Source organism: Phalacrocorax carbo, chromosome 10 (genome assembly GCF_963921805.1).
Source record: "Phalacrocorax carbo chromosome 10, bPhaCar2.1, whole genome shotgun sequence".
Taxonomy (NCBI): domain Eukaryota; kingdom Metazoa; phylum Chordata; class Aves; order Suliformes; family Phalacrocoracidae; genus Phalacrocorax; species Phalacrocorax carbo.
The window spans coordinates 17,894,934-17,913,909 of NC_087522.1; the positions used below are offsets into that span (position 1 = coordinate 17,894,934).

General features: G+C 41.9%; 1 protein-coding gene across 5 annotated transcripts in view; it reads left to right on the top strand.

Annotated features, from left to right (window-relative positions):
* Positions 1-18,976, top strand: part of XPO6 (exportin 6) — a 56,848-nt gene that overhangs the window by 24,604 nt on the left and 13,268 nt on the right. For 2 of the 5 annotated variants that reach the window (XM_064462162.1, XM_064462167.1), the window contains exons 6-14: positions 282-359; positions 5,557-6,010; positions 6,121-6,150; positions 9,539-9,665; positions 10,437-10,546; positions 12,837-12,945; positions 13,717-13,809; positions 16,060-16,129; positions 17,848-18,007. In XM_064462162.1, coding sequence (XP_064318232.1) covers positions 282-359; positions 5,557-6,010; positions 6,121-6,150; positions 9,539-9,665; positions 10,437-10,546; positions 12,837-12,945; positions 13,717-13,809; positions 16,060-16,129; positions 17,848-18,007 — 1,231 coding nt within the window. The remainder of the gene's footprint in view (positions 1-281; positions 360-5,556; positions 6,011-6,120; positions 6,151-9,538; positions 9,666-10,436; positions 10,547-12,836; positions 12,946-13,716; positions 13,810-16,059; positions 16,130-17,847; positions 18,008-18,976) is intronic. The other 3 variants (XM_064462163.1, XM_064462166.1, XM_064462165.1) reach the window with 3 other exon arrangements.

Genomic DNA, 18,976 nt, shown 5'->3' on the forward strand with positions numbered 1-18,976 from the left:
AGTTTGAACATTCCACTCTGCCCTTAGGCCCTTGAGGCAGCTTTCTATAAAACAAGCTTGTGTAGCAGAGCAGCTGGATAGCTACATATGTCCCTTCTTTGTGAAGAGGAATTGAGGAATTGAGATTGTGCATATGAGCACTTGGGCTCACTAAGAGAAGACAAAGTTCTTTCTCAGCACTAAAAAGTTGTTCTACCAGGTATCTCCTGCAGTCTCCAGTATGTTTGTTAGATCAATCTGTCTTTCTAGCAGGCTGTTCTGAAAAATATCTCTCTGGCCAGGTATTTTGGAGAGCATCTGGGACAAACACAGTGTTACTGCTGCCACTCCACCACCATCCCCAACTTCAGGAGAAAGTGGTAAGGATGGGTAAAGCTGCAAGATACTATTTCCATGTACTTAAACTTGCAATATCAGGCATAGATTCCTTCCTTTACTGCCTAACCTCTTGTCATAACCCTTTCCTAGAGCTTTTCATAGGCCAACAAATTTCTGGTTAGAAAGACAAATCTTACATGAAGAAGCAATTTCCACTGCAGGGGATGCCCCACTGAAAAAGCCACCTCATTGAAAAGTGCACACATGGCTTCTTGTCCTCAGACAGCAAAAAGCTTTCTGAAGTGTCAATGCAAAATACTCTAACATCAGTAAGTTGGTATTGTTATCTATGAATTTCAGCTGTAAGCACATCAAAAGCCAGAACGGGGCAAAACTGAAGCCCTAACTAAAACAAAAAAGCAAAGTCGACTTGCATATATATTGCGAAAGTTTTCTACCTATTCCTGTTAGTCTTTTCTGTGGGTGTTTATCTGATCTAAACTCATTTACGTATATATTTCTTAGTTACCTTCAAAATAGAGAGTATATTTCTGTGTCCTTTTTCCTCCTTAGCCTGTTAAGGCTAAATAGGGATACATGCATCACCCTAGGCATAAAGCTGATCTTGATGGCTACCAGTTTATCATGTGCCTTTGATGTACCATGGGTCATTGTTATGTTCAGCTCACACAAGCATGGCCCAGCAGATTGTGGTGCCTTTGTTCTTGCTGCTTGGAAAAAAAAGCAAGAAGAAATACCATGAGGTAGTGAAATCAATATGTTGTCTGAGCTTGGCTCTGCTTTTAACAAGGAAAAAGAAAGGCTTAGGCTCTGGAAACCTATAACAGTCAGTTGTGCATAGGGAGAAGGTGAAACACTTGTGGATCCAATATTTCTTTTTCCAGCATCGTACTGTACTGAGTTGTGCTTGGTTCAGTGAGTTAACACAGTTATATCGTGTACTTTTGTCTCACTTGTCTTTTGGGACCTTAAACAGTTAATTGAGAGTTGCAAATCACTTCCTTGTGGCCAGATTGCACTAGTCAGCTTAAGACAGCTGATTGTGATAAGCTTTTGCTAATGTTTTGGTTAGTGCTAAAACTTTCATGTTTAAGTTTTGAGTTGGAGCAGAATTTCAAATGCTGATCTCCTGTAGGAGAGCTTAAGACACTCTTATATTTATATACAAAACAAACTTAAATGGGAAGAAATATTTTGTTGGGTTTTGGGTGGGGAGTGGGTTTTGCTGTAGCTAGCAAAACTTTGAAAAATAAAGATTATGTTAACAGAAAAGAACTAAACTTATAGTATCAGTTGGCAGGAGTGAATATGCTGCTTGGAGAGGGCAGGAGTGCCAGCTTCACCCACCCTGGCAGCAAGAGCCTCAGTTCTCTGGTGTGATGTTGGGTAAGATTGGGGTCTTCCATAGTAAAAAGCTGACTTATGTTAGTATCAACACCCTTGGTAGCAAGTGCCTCAGTGGCCAAGAATGACATTGTGTTTGTACAAAACAGCTTGAACTTCTCAGTGAGCTAGCAAGTGTTGGTTAATGCGGGCACATCTAAGGCTGTGCTTGCAGGAGCGGGTACCGCACTATGAACAGCAGGTTCCAGAATTATCTTGGAAAAAAAATTAACACTGGTTTGTTCTGAGGTGATAATAACTTAAACTGATACAACCCAGAAAATCTCTGTTTTGTTGTCTAGGGTTGTAATACAAAAAAAAAAAAGCAATGAAACAAATTCTGGGCTGGTTGTCAGTAGAAGCCTGAGATGTCCTCAGTTCCTTGGTGAGTCCAAGGCAGCTTTTCATCTGCCTGCATATTCACTTTGTGACTTAAGATCATATTTCTCAAAGAGAAAATATGCTGCATTTCTGTTCTGGGTCCTTTCTTTCTTTTTCAGGGAAAACAAACAAACTTCTTAACATATTTTCAAGATAATTGCTAGTAACTGAGACTATGGTGACAGTTCCTTTAGAAGTTCAGGCTTAATTTCATTGGGTCCTGCCTGTGCAAACTTGTTCTTTTTTTTTTCCGTGCTCTGCCTTTACTCTATGTTAAAACTGGTTGTGGTTCAAGTTCTTGAAGTCCAATAGGAAGAGCACAGAGTGCTTTGCGCTTGACCACTGCTTGCTCACTTTCTGTATTTTGTGAAGGTCTCTTTTCTTTAACCAAATGTCCCTTGGGTCATTATTTGATGATACAATCAGTCAGAAGATTGAGTGGAGTAAGAGCATCAATGGAGTTGCTAACACGGAGAACCTACTTAAAGCTGGACACACAAGTCAGTAGCAGTGAGTGGCAGTCTACTGGTATTTATTTGCAGACTGATGTGAATGCATGATTGGAAGGTGAACTGTGGGGCAAAAATGGGTTTAGTGAAACTCTGCCATTAAATACTGCACTGGAGATGTTAATTGCTTCTCTGTTCTTAAAATCTGTGAAATCTGTAAGCTGACCGTTGTTATATTGGTCTCATTCGTGCAGCAAAGTATTCCTGTTTACTGGTGACACTTAAACTTTTTTTATTGCTTAGATGAGGCCACCACCTTTTTCTCTTTAGGTGAAATTAAAAATGTTCCAGAAGGCAAAATAAGCTTCAGAGTCCCTATAAATGTTTAATGTCTTTTGTCAGAACCAAAATCTCTTTAGGAACTTGGAAAACCTATGCTTCCTTTTTTTTGCACAGGGAAGCAGAGTGAAATGGTTACTTGCAAGTCTTGCATAGTTTTTAAATAGCACTTGAAGACAATGTTAAACTCATTTCTCGTGCCACTTAAGCAAAGGAACTCTAATGTCCTATGTTGGAAAACATTTGAGTTATTGTATCAGTATAGAACTTACTCGGCAATAATCTCTCAGCCTCCAAATGTTGTCTTTGCATGATTTATATAGCTCTTTACTTGATGAATCCCCTCCTTTAGCATATTCACCCATGTATGGTAAACAAACGAGTAACTGAAATATTTGCTGATGCTTACTTCTGCAGAACTAGCCTGATCCCAGCCCCTCCCCAAGAGTTTTCTCCTTGTGCGTGAATGTAGTTGATCCTGTAAATTTATCACCTGTTTGCAAAGGCACAAAATATAACTTAGAATCCCTTAAACTCTGAGCTTCAGTAGTTTAGTTGGGTGCAAAGCTCTCAGACCAACTGCTGGGAGTTACAGGGACCTAATCCAGAGTTTCTGGTGTTGATGGACTAAAAGATGAGAATCAAAGATTCTAATTGATTTGTTTGTGGAGTTTGCTGGAGTGGAGACTTGAAAGAAGCGTGTCTGTTTTGTAACAGCACAATGCAAGCAGCTCTTGCGCTGTAGCATATGTATAGTTGTGAATGTTACCATGGGGCCTGCTTTAATATTAAGACTAAGTGCTGGGTTATCTAATTCAGCTGAAGTAACATGATGCCTTAAATGGAGTGGAGGAGAAAGAAACAATAATAAGGTATGACAGGGAGTTATGAGTTTAGTGATGTAAGACCTTGATCTTGATGAAAAATGGGGATTTAAGAGGAATCTGTTAATCATGCATGCTTTTAAGTACTTTGGAAATAGCTCAGTAAATCACATCTATTATTTTTGTATTCCTAGTATGTTAGGTTGTTTCACTTCCGGAAAAAAAATAATCACTCAGACTTTCTGGGGATATCTTTAAATTCTGTAACTTAGCAAGTGCCTGTGAATTTCTAAAGGTGAAAAGATTATTTGTACTCAAGAAAGAGAAGGGTATTGAATAACCTGGGGAAGTTGAATAGGTTTTCAGCATGTGGTCTGTGGAAGCCTGCGAGTTAGTGGGTAGCTTCCGTGGGGAAGGGCAGCCTCCCTGGATTTCCATAAAGCTTTCAAGAAGGCTTCTAGCTAAAAGCTTTTGAGAAAGCAAAGACCCTAAGGGGATTCTCTGCATTCTTGAAAAAATGGTTAGAAGGTAGGAGTTAAACAGTAAGTGGAAATGGTCCCTTCTTGCCATGAGGCGGGTGGTCACCTGTAGAGTACTGCTTGGGACTGTGCTCATGGACATGCTTGTTAAGAGACATCAGAAAAGGGCGCAGTAAAGAGACAAGGAGGCTCGCTGATGGAGCCAAGATAGTCAGAATAGTGAAAAGGAGGTATGACTGAAGACTTGCAGGAAGATCTTGCGTGTCTCTTGGCAAATGGGAGAAGAAATGCAATGCAGATGAGTATAACCTGTGTTTGGGCAGGGAGAGCAATACTCACCTCATGCCAAATCATCGACTCCAAACTCACCTTCAGCATGCAGGATTAACTTCTGAGTCTTAGGCCAGTTCATTCTACAAGAACTTTGATAGGTAGTGGTCAAAACCAGGTAATTGCTATGGTGCTGGATGGAATTAAGGTTCATTTACACCTGAGTAGTGCCTGTGGTCCTGGTCTTCCTGTATCAACAGGTGTAGAGTAGAAACAAAAGCTTTGTTGAAAAGCAGTAAAGGTGGTTGAGGGTATTGGATGGTCATTGTCTCAAAGAAATTGAGAGCAAGGAGCTGCAATAGAAAGCTATTGAGTGACGTGTAGAAGGTGAATGGAAAGATTTGTTTTCCCTGTTTGGGTACAGGAGGTAGGAAATGAAACTAGCAGCTGCCGGTCCCCAAACAAAAACCGTCTTTACACAATGTATAGTTAAGCTGTGGAACTCTGTCACAGGATGTTGCAAATATTAACTTTATGTGGCTTTAGTTGGAGACCGGATAAATTCACAGAAGAGAAATTCTGAGGCTGTGCAGAATTCTTCAATCCCCACCTGGCTCAGGAATCCTTTGTAATTCGAGTGGTTAGTGGCTGAGGAATGTGATCTGTACCTGCTTTTGGTCACTGAGAAAAGGTACTGTACTAAGTAGGCTTTTTGGTCTGACTCAGAAAATCTGCTCTTACCTCATCCACAAGCTGTCACATGCAAGCAGAAGCAACTCTGCTGAAGTTCAGTGTAACATGGATATGCCAGAGAATTTGTGCAGGCTACATCAAGGATGCTCGACCTTGTGAGGAGAGTGAATTTTATAATAAATTCAAAAAATACACCCCATGGCATAGCTATTTTCATTTGAACAAAAGTTCAAAAAATTCCAGAATACAACAATCACTAGTTCATCTTGGACAAATCTTTAGGCTAACTTGCTGAGTGCCAGAGGCTCTGATGGCTTTTCCTTTATAGCTAGGCTGGCAGTTGCAGCATTTGAAGGTAATTGCCCTGATTTATAATGCAGGTATGTGCTTTTTTCCTAGGTGACCTGTTAAGCAGCCTGTTGCAGAGTCCCAGTGCAGCCAAATTATTGAACCAGCCAATCCCCATCCTTGATACGGAAAGTGAATATATATGTTCCCTGGCACTGGAGTGCCTGGCACACCTCTTCAGCTGGATCCCTTTGTCTACCAGTATAACCCCATCACTCCTCACCACCATTTTCCACTTTGCTCGCTTTGGCTGTGACACCCGTGTTCGGAAGATGTCTTCTGTCAATGGCAGCAGCCAGAACTCGGTGTTGGGACAGGAGCGTGGCCGACTTGGCGTCTTGGCTATGTCTTGCATCAATGAACTGATGTCTAAGAACTGCGTGCCTATGGAGTTCGAAGAGTATTTGCTACGGATGTTCCAGCAAACTTTCTACCTCCTGCAGAAGATTACCAAGGAGAACAATGCCCATACAGTGAAGAGCCGGCTAGAGGAACTAGATGAAAGGTAAGAGCAACCAAACAGCTAAGTAGCTGTGCTAGGCCTTTTTGCTTTCTAAAGGACTGTCTTTATTATTTTGTGGTCATGCATGGTGTGTCTAATCGCCTTTTTTTCAGAGTACTGTGCTGGAGGAGACAGGCAGAAAGGTAGGTGCCTACAGGTAAGGTTCTGGTAAGGGGCTGAGTTTGCTAAGGGACCGTGGTGGCACAGGTTTGTATTCTTTCCTGTCCTCTTCCTCCCCTTTCCCCCGTTCGTTACTGTTTGACTGCAGGTCTGAGGTGGCACAAGAGCTGAACCTGCCCTTCATTCAGTTGTAACAGAAAACAGAAGAGGCTCAGTGAGGTAAAGGCATTGCAGTATTCCCTTTCCTGGTCGGTATCTGCCTTCTCTGCTTAAACTCAAACATACAAAGAGTGGGTAGATATTCTGTGAGTCATGACTTGAAAGAAAATAGAAGTAGTTTCCTACCTTTCGTTGAGATGTGATGATTTCTGATTGCTTTTTTTATTTTTACTTTTTTATTTTTAAACTCCACCAAAAACTGAAAGACAGCTTGGGGAACTGCATTCACAGCAGTGGTGAATGCCTCCACTGCAGATGCTGTCTGGCATGCTTGCCTGGAGGCAGCAGGAAAGTGGCAGCATCTTGGGAGGCTGTGTATTGTCATTTTCCAGAAAGTTACTATCATCCTTGTTGCCTAAAACAGCTCGACTCTTTCATATTGGATATTCCTACCTGTAGGGGCGAAAGTGAGACTTGTCTTGCTGTTGTGTTGAGTGGTTGTACCATGTGCTGGCAGGGTGGTGGAAGAGGTGACAACTTGATGCTGCCTCTCGTTGCAGGCCCGCTGTGCGAGTGTGTGCCATGGGAAGGTGGGCGGACTCATGCTAACATTGGCAAATAGGTTGCAACTGGGCAAACATGCTCAGTATCTTGCTACGGATACTTGATGATGGAAATAATTTTCTGGTGCTGCTGTATAAAATGTTTCTACTCCCAGATGCAGCAGCAAGACTTTTGAGCTTTTTTGGGTTGTTTTTCTTTCTTTGATATAAACTTGGGAGAAAAAAGAAATGTAGGAGAAAACTGTGGGTCCATTTGTAGAGATGACTTGCATGTTTCTTCTGGAAATTTCCCTTTTTCCATATCTTTAGATACATGTTTAACTTTAGGATAGTAAATCTAGATTAATTATGACTTCTGTTTAACAGTGAATTCTACTTGCTCGTTTTTTGACTAACTCACTCTGACTTCAGTATTGCTCATTTCCTAGAAATAAGACATGTTCTAGGACAGTAGACATCTGCCACCTTTGCATAGAAGATACATGCACAGAGACCCAGGGGTTACGCTCTGGATTTCAGAAAAAACTCTCTTGGAAGCTCACATCCCTTTTTAAAAACTTTGTTCTTTCTTTTACGGAAGACGTCAGCAAGCAGCCTTCACTGGCAAGGCTGTGGAAGGTCTGTAGTTGCGCTGGCCTTCACAGAGATGGTATTTGCCATATCATGTTCTGCTCCTTAGATGTGTTATCCACAGAGATTGTTGGTGTCTGTAACTGTGAGACCCCTCTTTGTTCACTGCTAAGGTCTGAAATAAGGATGTAAACAAGATGTTCTGGAGACTGGAAAAATCTAGCTGGCTTCTGGAGGAGTAGAGCTTTCTGAGCTGACTCTGTCCTCTCCATGGAAAAGGATGCAAGGATTTTCCTGTTGTCACTTAAGGGCATAAGTAGACTTTTATGTCCAAAACTAAAGAACTTACCTCATGAAAACGTTGTCCTGGCTTGGACTAACAAAATCCTGAACAAAACTGGCACTGAAGAAACTACCTTCAATAGATTGCCATCTTCAGAACCTGTTTGCCCTGGGTCTGTCCCCTCCCTCCTCTCGTGGTGCTGGTTATTTTTTGTTCTGTTACAAAACCAGTGTGGTTTTGAATGGTTGGTACTGCCAAACTAGTCCAGAAAGAGTTAAGCTTAAACTATCTATCTTCTGCTTCATTTGTGTTTGGCTTTAACTTGAAGGTAGCAAAATGTGGGAAACGGCTAGTAAGGGCTAGTAAGGCAATGGTGCGGTGGTTGCAGAAGGGGCTTGGAGGCTGGCAGAGCAGGGGCCAAGTAAGAATTTCACAGGTCTCGAGTCAGAGCCTCTTTAGAAAATAAAAATTTAAAAAATTGAAGGCAGTGTTTGGGCCTGGGCTCTCTTTTTTGCTAGCTTTACTTTTGAAGTGTTTGGTCAGTGATCAGGTGTGTTTAGTGATGTCTTGTCAAGTAGGCAGTGCCAAATAAAAAGGAAATGTAATCCTTTTTTGCATATTCAAAGTATTGTGTGGTTTTTGTAGGTTTGTGTTAACCAACAGTGCTGCAGCTCTTTGTTAGCTGGAAATGCTTCTGGTCTTGAGTGAGTTTTCATTAGAAAGTGGGGGGCTTCCCCACCCCCCCACCCCCCCACCCCCCCCCCCAAAAAAAAAAATAATCAAGAGTTTGCAGAGGGGGAGAGCAAGGCAGCATGGTAAAAGCAGACTATTCAAGTGTGTCTCAAACTTTGCTAAGCCTAACTTTTTATTTAAAAGAAAAACTTGAAGTTCTCTTGCACTTTAGAGCTGTTGCCATATGGGAAGGATGGAGTTCTCTGCACGCACTCCCCCTTGTCACGGGATCTCCAGAGCTCTTGCTGTCTGTGTATGATGTTGGAATGTATGGGTCCTGTATACTGATGGAGTATTTAACACTTTTCTGTGTAGAGATGAAAATGATTTCTAACCTTGATGAAGCTCATGTTGTGCAGGGAGTGATCTTATGCCATAAAAAAAGCTTACTCCACTGCAGTCTTCGTAGTTTTTCCCCACTCGCATACTCAGGGACCCACCAGTGCTTACACCAAGGTCGTGCTCTTGCTGGACTCCCTGAAATTTTGGTAGTAGGCTCCTTTTTGGATCTTCACTTCATACAGTCCCAAGTGTTGAGTAGTCCCATGCTTCAGAGGAAGATTTGTCTTTATAGTCTAATTCAGTCACAAATGCCTGGGCTCTGTTCAGAAACTTTTAGATAGTTGATCTGCACTGCAGAAGAAACAGTCCTTTCCAGCTCTCAACCCCTTGGCTCTCCCACCACCTCATGTAAACTTTTAACATGTGTATTGCTAACTCCTGCATTAACTTCTTGCTTCCAGCTGAATTCCTCAGTGGTACTGTTTATTTCACTAATCCTGTCTACATCAGTAAGATGACTCTTGCTGTCAAATACTTATTTCTCTAGGGTGGAGGGGATTGTGCTTATTGGCAGGCCTGATTGAATGAATATTAAAGTTGCTTTTGACTAGACTGTCTTTTCTGCTGTTTCAGGTATTAATGGAATGAAGGGTTGCCCGTCCTGTAGGTAATTGTTGTAGGGCTTTATTTTAATTGTTCTACTAGCTGTTAATTTTAACTTTCTTCTTAATGAAAGGATTTTTAGTGAATTTTATCACTATTTCAATGAAATTGCTTTCCTCCATGTTTTCTTAGTTTTGTGTTTTCTTCTTTCCCTTGTAGCTACATTGAGAAGTTTACGGACTTTCTCCGCCTCTTTGTGAGTGTCCACCTACGAAGAATTGAATCCTACTCCCAGTTCCCCGTGGTTGAATTTCTGGCACTGTTGTTCAAATACACTTTTCATCAGGTACAGCCCTGTGACATCATTTGTCCTTGGCCTGTTCTCTGTTCTGTTGTCTTGTACAAAAGGGGTAGCTTCTTTTCCCCAGTGAGGTTGATACCTAAAGTTAGCCCAGAAAAAACGAATTAACTCATCTTACTGGCACTTCCCTGGTAGTGCTAGGGACTTGGAAATAGCTTAATGTGCTCTTGGATTTAGTTGGAGACAGTGGTCATATGTAGTTACTTTGCAAAAACAACTTGTCTGGTGTTTAACTTTGCTTCTACTTTTTTTTTGCACTAGACTTTGAAAGGGACAACATTATCTGGAAAAATGTCACTAGCTTGTTTTGTGTTTGGGGATGTTTTTTTTCTGCTGATTCTGCTTTCTACTATATCGGAGGCTTTCCTTGTAACTTGCAGTTTTAGTGTTAAAAAAACAACCCTGTAGCTTTTGGTAGTGTTACCTTGCTGTAGAAGCTGCAATGTAACTCAGCCCTATTTGCCACCATATGTGAATGATGACAAGGAAGCAGATATACAAGATGCTAGAAGCAGCAAGCCGTGAGACAGGTTAATGCTGAGACCAGCCTTGTAATCCCTGGGTTCCCACACTTGTGCTAAAGCTCTTGTTCATCTTTTAACAGCTACAAATCTCTTCAGTGACCTCCTAGAAATTGTCCATAAAGCAAGAAATGCTTCTTGTGGATTGAAGTGCATGCTGACTCATATTTTCATTGTTTTGAAAACAATCTTACTGTAGCTCACAATATTCATTATGAATTTTGGTGTATTTCAGCCTACCCATGAAGGTTACTTTTCTTGCTTAGACATCTGGACTCTCTTCTTGGACTATCTGACTAGCAAAATTAAAAGTCGTCTGGCAGACAAAGAAGCAGTACTCAACAGGTAAGCAGTCAGGAAGCTGTCAGGATATGACAGCTGCAAAGAGACTTCATGTTCACAGAAAGACTGTGAGAAATAAGCTATTGCTTACTCCAACTTCACATGTGGTTGAGTCCTTTCTTTTTCTAAAATTGTTAACGATAAAATCGTGAACTTTAGTGTTTCACACTCATTCAAAAATTCAAACTGAGCAAGTTAGCTCTAGAATAACTGTCACTTACAGATATTGTGGGTGAACCTTGCAGCCAGACGAGGAAAGCTTTGCAGTCTAAAATAGAACTGTAACACATTTTAGCGACTTTTAGATCACATATTAGAGGAGGACACCACAGAGTAAGTTGCATAGTGTTTCATACAGCTTATACTACTAATTAATGAATTAGGAAAAAATTATTAGGGTTTTTAAAATCCTGTTTAAATGGAGGATGTGTTTCTGAGAAATATTGATGAGTCTGTGTTTAGAAGTTAAAAGTTCCACTTGCTTACCTCTGGTGCTAGTTGCTTGTATTGGTTGCAAGAGTGGTTGGCAGCTCTTCCTTTGTAGGTGCTGTACCCTGAAATGGGTGGCTCTCTTTTGGTAAAAGACCTTTTGCTGCCATTTTAAAAATCTGGTGAATATACTGATATCTTGTTCAGGTATTGGAGGCTTAAAAGTGCCATGGTTTGTGCCATATTATGTTCTGCTAAGTGCAGAAGGAAGCTTCTTTCCCTTGAGCACACTAAATATAAGTGGTTGGTTTTTGAAAAACAGCCTTGTATCATAACCACAAAGAACAAATGTGGAACTAGCTTACCAGACAGCCATCTTCCTTTCAGCATGGGAACTGTGTTGTTTTTTTCATTTCTCAAGTTGTAGATATTTGCATTTGAACTTTCATTATAATTTGTTCCTAATTTGCTGCTCTCTGCCTAATGCTGTTGAACTCTGCCTTGGTGTTGTGCTCTTCCTCTTTATCTGGCAAATGTGCATGTAATGTGTGTTTGTGTCAAATAGTTTGTTATGGGGAAAATTGAAAGAAACAATAGCTGTCTTTCTAGGAGATATGTCAGATTATAAACAAACAAAAGAATTAGGTAAGTGGTTGAAGCTTGTACTGTTTTCAGAACTACCTATCCTTAGTGACAACTTCTATAGCTACAACTTCCTGCATGCTCTCAGATGTGTAAATGCTGCAGTTTGACAGTCTGGGAGTGGTTACACCACAGGAGCACAGATGAAGTTTCCTGTTCTGTGGTTTGTAAACTTTGCATTTCATACATGTTTTACTACTGGATAAATTGCTAAATCCAGAGTTACGTCATGTGGTTACAGAAAAGATGGTAATTCAGCCACCTTGCACAGACAGCTTTCAGCTGTTCCACTAGTGACACAGCTTACTAGTCTGACACTTGGATTGCATCATGCTCTGAATCTCTGTTAGTGTATTCTAATGCCTAATTTTCCAACCCGATCTCACCTAGAAAAGAGCATGACTCTTAGCATTGGTCCCCAGCTGTTTTGAAAAAGGAGGTTTTAAAACAAGAAATCAAACCAAACCCCCTCAAAATCCCCAAACTTTGGTGTTGTGTCACCAAGAATGACAGGATGCACAGGTGGCTCTGATTTTGCAGCTTGGCTTTATTCTTAGGTGATGAATGAGAAGTAGGATCTTCTGTGCTCTGATAGCTGCGTAGCTCCTGAGGGGTGAAAAGATATCGTTCAGTGACATGCTTTTAGTGTCACAGTGTAAGTGGGAAAAGTACTGGCTTTGTTTCAGAGGACAAGGGCCTGAATTCATTCACCAGCAGCGTAGGGAAAGAGGGTAGCAAAACAAATAGCCTTAGGGGAGGTCCTCTTTTGAGGTAGGCAGCAATAACTTTGCCCTGTTTCATCTGTTCCTCATTTGCTGCCCAAAAAGCAGAGCACTGGACAGGCTGCTGAGGAGCAGTTTAGCAGCCAAGAGGCTGTTGATACCTCCTGTTAGCATACATCTGCTATTATTCCTGGCAAGCCACTCCTCCCTTTCCTGCTTTGAACTCTTGGGCTGCTTCTATTGTGGTAGAGCGATATCAGATATTACCAAGGCTCGTTCCGTGCAGGTAGCTCGTGACCTGAAATGACATGATACTCTTAATCCCAGGATCATCTTGGTGTTTCCTCAACAAACCTGTAAAGCTGTGCTGCAGGCTGCTTGCAGTGGCTTGCTTTAAACTGTCATCTGTTTCACATATCTTTGCCAGAAGGGCTGTGGGCACAGCAATCTCTGCAGAATTGTTTTATCAAACTCTTGCTCTGTTTTCTCCTTGGTCATAGGTACGAGGATGCCTTAGTTCTGTTGCTGACAGAGGTGTTGAATCGAATCCAGTTCAGGTATAACCAGGCGCAGCTGGAGGAGCTGGATGACGAGACACTGGACGATGATGTAAGGAGCAGAGTTGAACAAGAACTGCAGGTCCAGACAGTAACTGTTGCACTGGTAACATCTAGAATGTCTTTCTCAGAGCTTGTATGTTGGAGTCCAAGCTAGACAGCTGCTTCTCCATTCTATGCTGGGTTTGAGGTTTAAAGCAGCATGAAATGCTTTTAACTTAGTCACACTGAAAGGATATGACCTTTGTTTTTAACTTGGGTCTTCTGGAGAAAAAATATAGATACTTGTGTTCTGATAATCAGAGGCATTAGGTGTCCATGTCTGGTTGCTTTGGAATTTAAATGCTGAAGTACCTCTGAGACAAAAGCTTTAAGCTGTTTGTATTGTTGGTGCTGTCATTTAAGCTTATTTCTCTTGATCTGTACTGGTAAACATCATCTCAGTACCGATAAATGTAAAATGGAGTAGGTGGCCAAAATGGATGGGGCCAGAGCACTGGCAGGGCAGGTTGTTCTGTGTAATGGATGCTTGTCATCTGAGCAGTAACTGTGCTTTAGGAGTGAATGCTTACGGCTTATCACTCCAGGGAAACATGCGTGCATGCTCAAAACAGGCGTTGGTAAAATTATCCTCCATCAGGTGTCTGGCAGCATATGAGAATCATAAGAGCAGTATCTCTTCAGTCTCCATCTGTCTGCAAAAGCCAAGCTCTGGAAAGGAGCTGGCTAGCCCCAAGCATCAATTTAAGACCCTACTAGTCTACAAAAAGCCATCTGTTTCCCTCTGGAAGTGCTGTACTTACCTTGGTGTTTCTTCCTGCAGCAGCAGACTGAGTGGCAGCGGTACTTGCGCCAGAGCTTGGAAGTGGTTGCAAAAGTCATGGAGCTCTTGCCAACTCATGCGTTCTCCACACTAGTAAGTAGTTATCCAGACCAAAAGTGCAATGTGAAATGAGCACCGACTGCTGGAGTTTGTTACCAGCTGTTTGATAGATGCCACAGTGCAAAACAAATAGGGAGATTTGGTTTTGGATGCAAAAACTTGGCAAGGAGGGGACCAGAAATTGAAGGAAAAACCTTGGGTTTTTTGGTTTTGTCGCATTTCTTGGTGTGTTTTAAAGAGGGTACTTCAGTGAGCATCTGAGTCCTACTTGCTGGACACTAAGCTCTTTAGAAATTCCCATCTTGCAAAGTGTAAATATTTGGCAGCAATCCTTCACTGCTGTTGATCTTGGCCTTTATATTAGTGCTGTGAATTGGGCGGATGAGTGTGTCATTATTAGGGTTTTAAGGAGAGTGAAGACTTGTTTAAATGAAAGGGTAGATACAGAGGCTGTGAAGAGTGCCTCGGACAATTGGGAGTTATATCTGATAAACGCAGATAAGTGCTTCTCTCCAGCTAGTGCCATTGCTGTTGCTGGAATCAGTGTTGTAAAAGTTGCCTGGATTTGTAGCACTGTCATGGATTTTGAGGAGGAGATCTTGAGGCTGTAAGCCAGTGGAGCCCAAAATTGAGCAGTTGGTGCCTTTTCTCTGGGTGAGAAGAAAGCAAAAGTGTAGCAGTGGGATCTCAAAGCATGTCTTGTTATTCTGCTGGAGATACTGCATTCCTCTGAACCATATTCCCAAGAAGCAGAGAAAATTGAGCTGCTGCAGAGGCAGAAGATGCCTGACCTGAACAGCTTTTCAAAATTGGTATTTTTATTTAAGAAACATTGTGGCTGAGCTAAATACTAGAAACTCTGTAGTGAGTAAAATAGTCCTTGTATGAAAGTAGTAGTTCCTCTGCAGCATGGTGGCATGGCATGAGTCAGCAAGAGGCAAACAAATGGAGCAGCTGTTTCAGTGAGCATATGGGTCATATGGTGAAGAGCATGTGGCTTCCTTGAAGTAACACATTAACATGAGGAAGACTATTTGGGTTTGGTGTTTTTTTTGTTAATTAGTTCTCCTGCAGTTATACAAAGGTGCTCAACTGTCAGTTAGGCGCAGCCTGTTAGGGGCTTGATAGCGAGTGCTTTTGTTGAGCCCTGTGCTCATTTTCATACACTGGATAATCTGGGAGATGGTCAAGCAGTTTCATTTGCTTTTCACAGCAGTCTGCAGTGTTGTTGAATGCAGTGGCTAGTCTGTCAGTAGCAAATAATGAAAACAGTGTACAGCAGCTGCCATCACTCTGTCCCATGTGGGAAAATGAAAGGCTGCAGTTCCCTGTGCTGGTGGATGAACAAACTCTCATAAAACCAACGGCTTCAAATGTGGTGACTTTGCCAATAGAAATCAAGTAGAACTATGCCAGGGTTGGAAAATATTCTTTCAGGTGGGATAGCTGCAAAGAAAAGGTCAGTGTGCAATTTTGTCCTGTATGGATACAAAAGCATTCAGGCAGAAGGTAAATAACCCCCTAACAGATACCACTGAAGTACCTTGGTTGGCTGAATGCTGCTTAGAAGGCTTTCTGGTCTCAGCTTATAACATACTCCCTGATGGTAGTGTAACCTGTTGCTCAGGTGAAAGATTACCAGGATCAGGTGTGTTTGCTGTAAGTCCTGAATGATGGATTTAGGCTGGCAGTCTGTTCCCAGACTGGGATGCATGATGAGTGTGGTGTTTGCTCCCTTGGCTTCAGCTGTTCCTGATGCAGCCTGCAGCTTGCCAGCAGAGTGCTACAGCACTTCCCTCTGTGCTGTGTTACAAGGGCACTGAACTCAACGTCTTTGGTTGAATAATATTTTCATAGCTGCATTTTGAGGAGCTGATACTTAGGGTGAGGTGGGTGCAGCGCAGGCTTCCTGTGTTCCAGGCTCTGCCTTTCCCCTGCTCTGTTTGGTCTGGGTTTTGCATCCATCTTCACATTCATACTGGTGGCATGCTGTGCTTACATTTGTAAGACTGCTGTCTTGTTAGGCTGATTGCTGGTATGTGGGGGAAAAAGAGAGCTACCACAGAGAAGTGCCTTCAGGGTGGCGATCTTTGTTTTCGTGACAGCTATCAAGACATAAGAAGCTGTGGCATGCAAGATCAACCCAGAGCCCAGCAACTTGTCTTTTCTCCAAATGTCTTCTTGAAGACGCCAGGGAGAAATAAGAAAACTAACAGAGGAATTAGTAGTTGGCTGTTAAGTCTGCCAAGCCCCAAAATCATGCTCATTTCTTGTCTCTTCTAGTTCCCAGTTCTGCAGGATAACTTGGAAGTATATCTGGGACTCCAGCAGTTTGTGGTCACTTCAGGGACAGGTAATAACCACTGCCCAGCACTGCAGTCTCACTCTTTGAATAGCTGACTGCAAAAACACTCTAGACCTGCTTTGGTGTGGCTTCTTCTGTGTTCCATTGAGTCTCTGAGCACGTGTATGGAGTCTAATGGCTCAATAGTGAAACTCCAATAGCAGGCAAAAATTTAATAATGTGATTTTTTTTATTAGTATGGTTCTTCCCTTGTTCTGGTACTTGAAGATATATGTTTTAACAACAAGTATGCAGCATCAAAGACTACAGCAACGTGGAGGGGTAACGGTTACTTTTTTCCCTCCCAGTAAAACTTCTTTCAAGAAAGATTGTGCTCCTGTTTGCTTTGGGCTCAAATCTGGTGTGAAGTTGTCCATCATAGGAGCATTTTTATTCAGGCTTGAGTTAAAACCATTGTGAGTCAATGAGAAGATGAGGTATTTAAGATGTAGTAATAGTTTCTGAAGACTTATCTAGCTGGCATTTTGGGAGCTGTCATGTGTAAAGTAGTTTACAAAGATACCATTGCTCTTAACTGAATAAAAGCATGAGCATAGCTGCTTTGCTCCTTCCTGAGAAATAAGGAAAGTAGTAGAAGTGAGATCTGTATGAGGGAAGTTTTCATATTTAAGTTTTCTGGTATGACCAGTAAAGGAATCTGTTACCTCTTCAATACTACTCTATCATGGCAGAACGGCCATTGTTCTATAGACAGTTCGGGGAAAAATAATTCCAACTTTAGGATCATTTCAGACCTAGGATAAGCAATGTGTAGGTTTTTAATGCTGTAGCTACAGCTTCTGTTACAAGCTGTCATGTGGACTGGCTGTTTAGGCAACGTGTCAGAAGTAGCAGCTCAGGTGCAACTGGGGATTCAGAACTGGATGAAAGTATGCTGGTGCCAGTGGTACAAAATGGCAAGCTTGTTGATGAAAACTTAATCTGAGATTAAATACAGGCAGTGAAAAGAAAAGCAGAGTTTGCGGAACATTTTTGCTTTTTTTAGTAAAAGGTCCGGAATGTTTGGGGACCAGGTATACACAGCCAAGTGGTAGGACAATTGCACAGGTAATAAGACTGGCAAATCTAGGTCTTGGTATGTTTCTTGTATCTGAGAAATATGAAAGTAAATAACCACACTTCATATCAAAAGCAAATATGCTCTTGTTCCAAACATGCTTCTGCTGCTGGAACACCTACTGTACTGTAGCCAGCAGAGGGAGTCTGGATAATGACCACCTCTGCAGAGCTGGGATTGCTTTTTGATGTCAACAGATAACCAGAAAGGCTCCTGTTTATGTAGCTGTTAGTACCAAACAGAAGAAAATAAATGTGTAAAAGGCTGAAATAGTTGGTAACATCCGTTTCAGCCTTTAAAGAGGAATTTGAAGAGTGGCAGTTGGAACAGTTGAACATGTCTTGCTCAGTTTGAGTATTTCAGCCACTTGGACAGTGCTCTGATTTGAACTGTGACCCACTGCCAAGCTTATTTAAGAAGAATGCTTGTAATGTAATTGGAATAAACTTTGCGTTTCCGGTAGCTTTATAATTAGGCTTCCCATCCCAAAGAGCTGTATTTATTAGTCGCAAGGTTACGTGTTTTTTTCTTGCACAATGTTTTTAAAGCATGAGTTTTCAGAGTGCTAGGGTCTTAGTGGCTGTTAGCATAAGTGATTTTTTACAATTAAGTCTTTTGGCTTCATTGCTAATGAACCATGTCATTTCAGGTCACAGGCTGAACATCACTGCAGAGAATGATTGTCGCCGTTTGCACTGCTCCTTGAGGGACCTGAGCTCCTTGCTGCAGGCTGTTGGTCGTTTAGCAGAATACTTCATTGGTGACGTGTTTGCTGCCAGGTTCAATGATGCTCTTACAGTGGTGGAGAGGTAGGTGGTGGGGGGGCGAGTTTGCTGTTCCTTCACCAGTACGAGGAGCAGTTGTCACCACTACAGTGAGCGTGAAAACCAAGGTTTCTTTCTGCCTCCCCATGTTACGATTAAATTGAGATATAAAGAACTTACTGGGTAGTACCTTAAGTGTACTTTCATCAGTGTTAAGTTTCTGAGGTGGCTTTCTAAATCCTTAACCAAAGAAAAACTAACAGGAGGGTTTAAATAAAATCAGTCACTTGAAAAGATTGAGGTACTTGTTTTCCAGTGTCTGTGTGTGATGCAAGAAAATGGGGTGTAGAGTTTGATTACTTCAGAATTGTATCTCTCAAAGCTAAACCACCAAAATATCCTTTCTTAAATCAAAAGCTCTGAAAACTGAAAGGCAGAAGTCATTTTTCTTCTTCACCTCCAAGAAACTCAGTTACCACGTAGCACAGAATTTCAGGGCTTTACATAGCTGCATTGGTTATGTGGTTTTTTTATTTCCATGCAGGATCATTGTACCTGTTCCATTTTATCACAATGAAATAGATTCTAAATTATTTTCAGCCTGGAGTACTGTGTACAGTTCTGGTCCCCGCTATAAAAAAAAAAGATGTAGACAGGCTGGAAGGGGTCCAGAGAAGGGCCACCAAGATGATCAAAGGACTGGAAGCTGCCATACGAGGGTAGGCTGGGAGAGCTGGGTTTGTTCAGCCTTGAGAAAAGGAGGCTCAGAGGGGATCTCATCACCATGTACCAGTACTTAAGGGGTAGCTACAAAGAAGATGGAGACTCCCTTTTTACACAGAGTCACATGGACAGGACAAGGGGGAATGGACACAAGTTGCTTTTCCGATTGGACAGGAGAGGGAAATTTTTCACAGTGAGGACAGTCACCATTGGAATAATCTCCCCAGGGAAGTGGTTGACTCTGCCATGTTGGACACTCAAGATTCTGCTGGACAGGGTGCTGGGCCATCT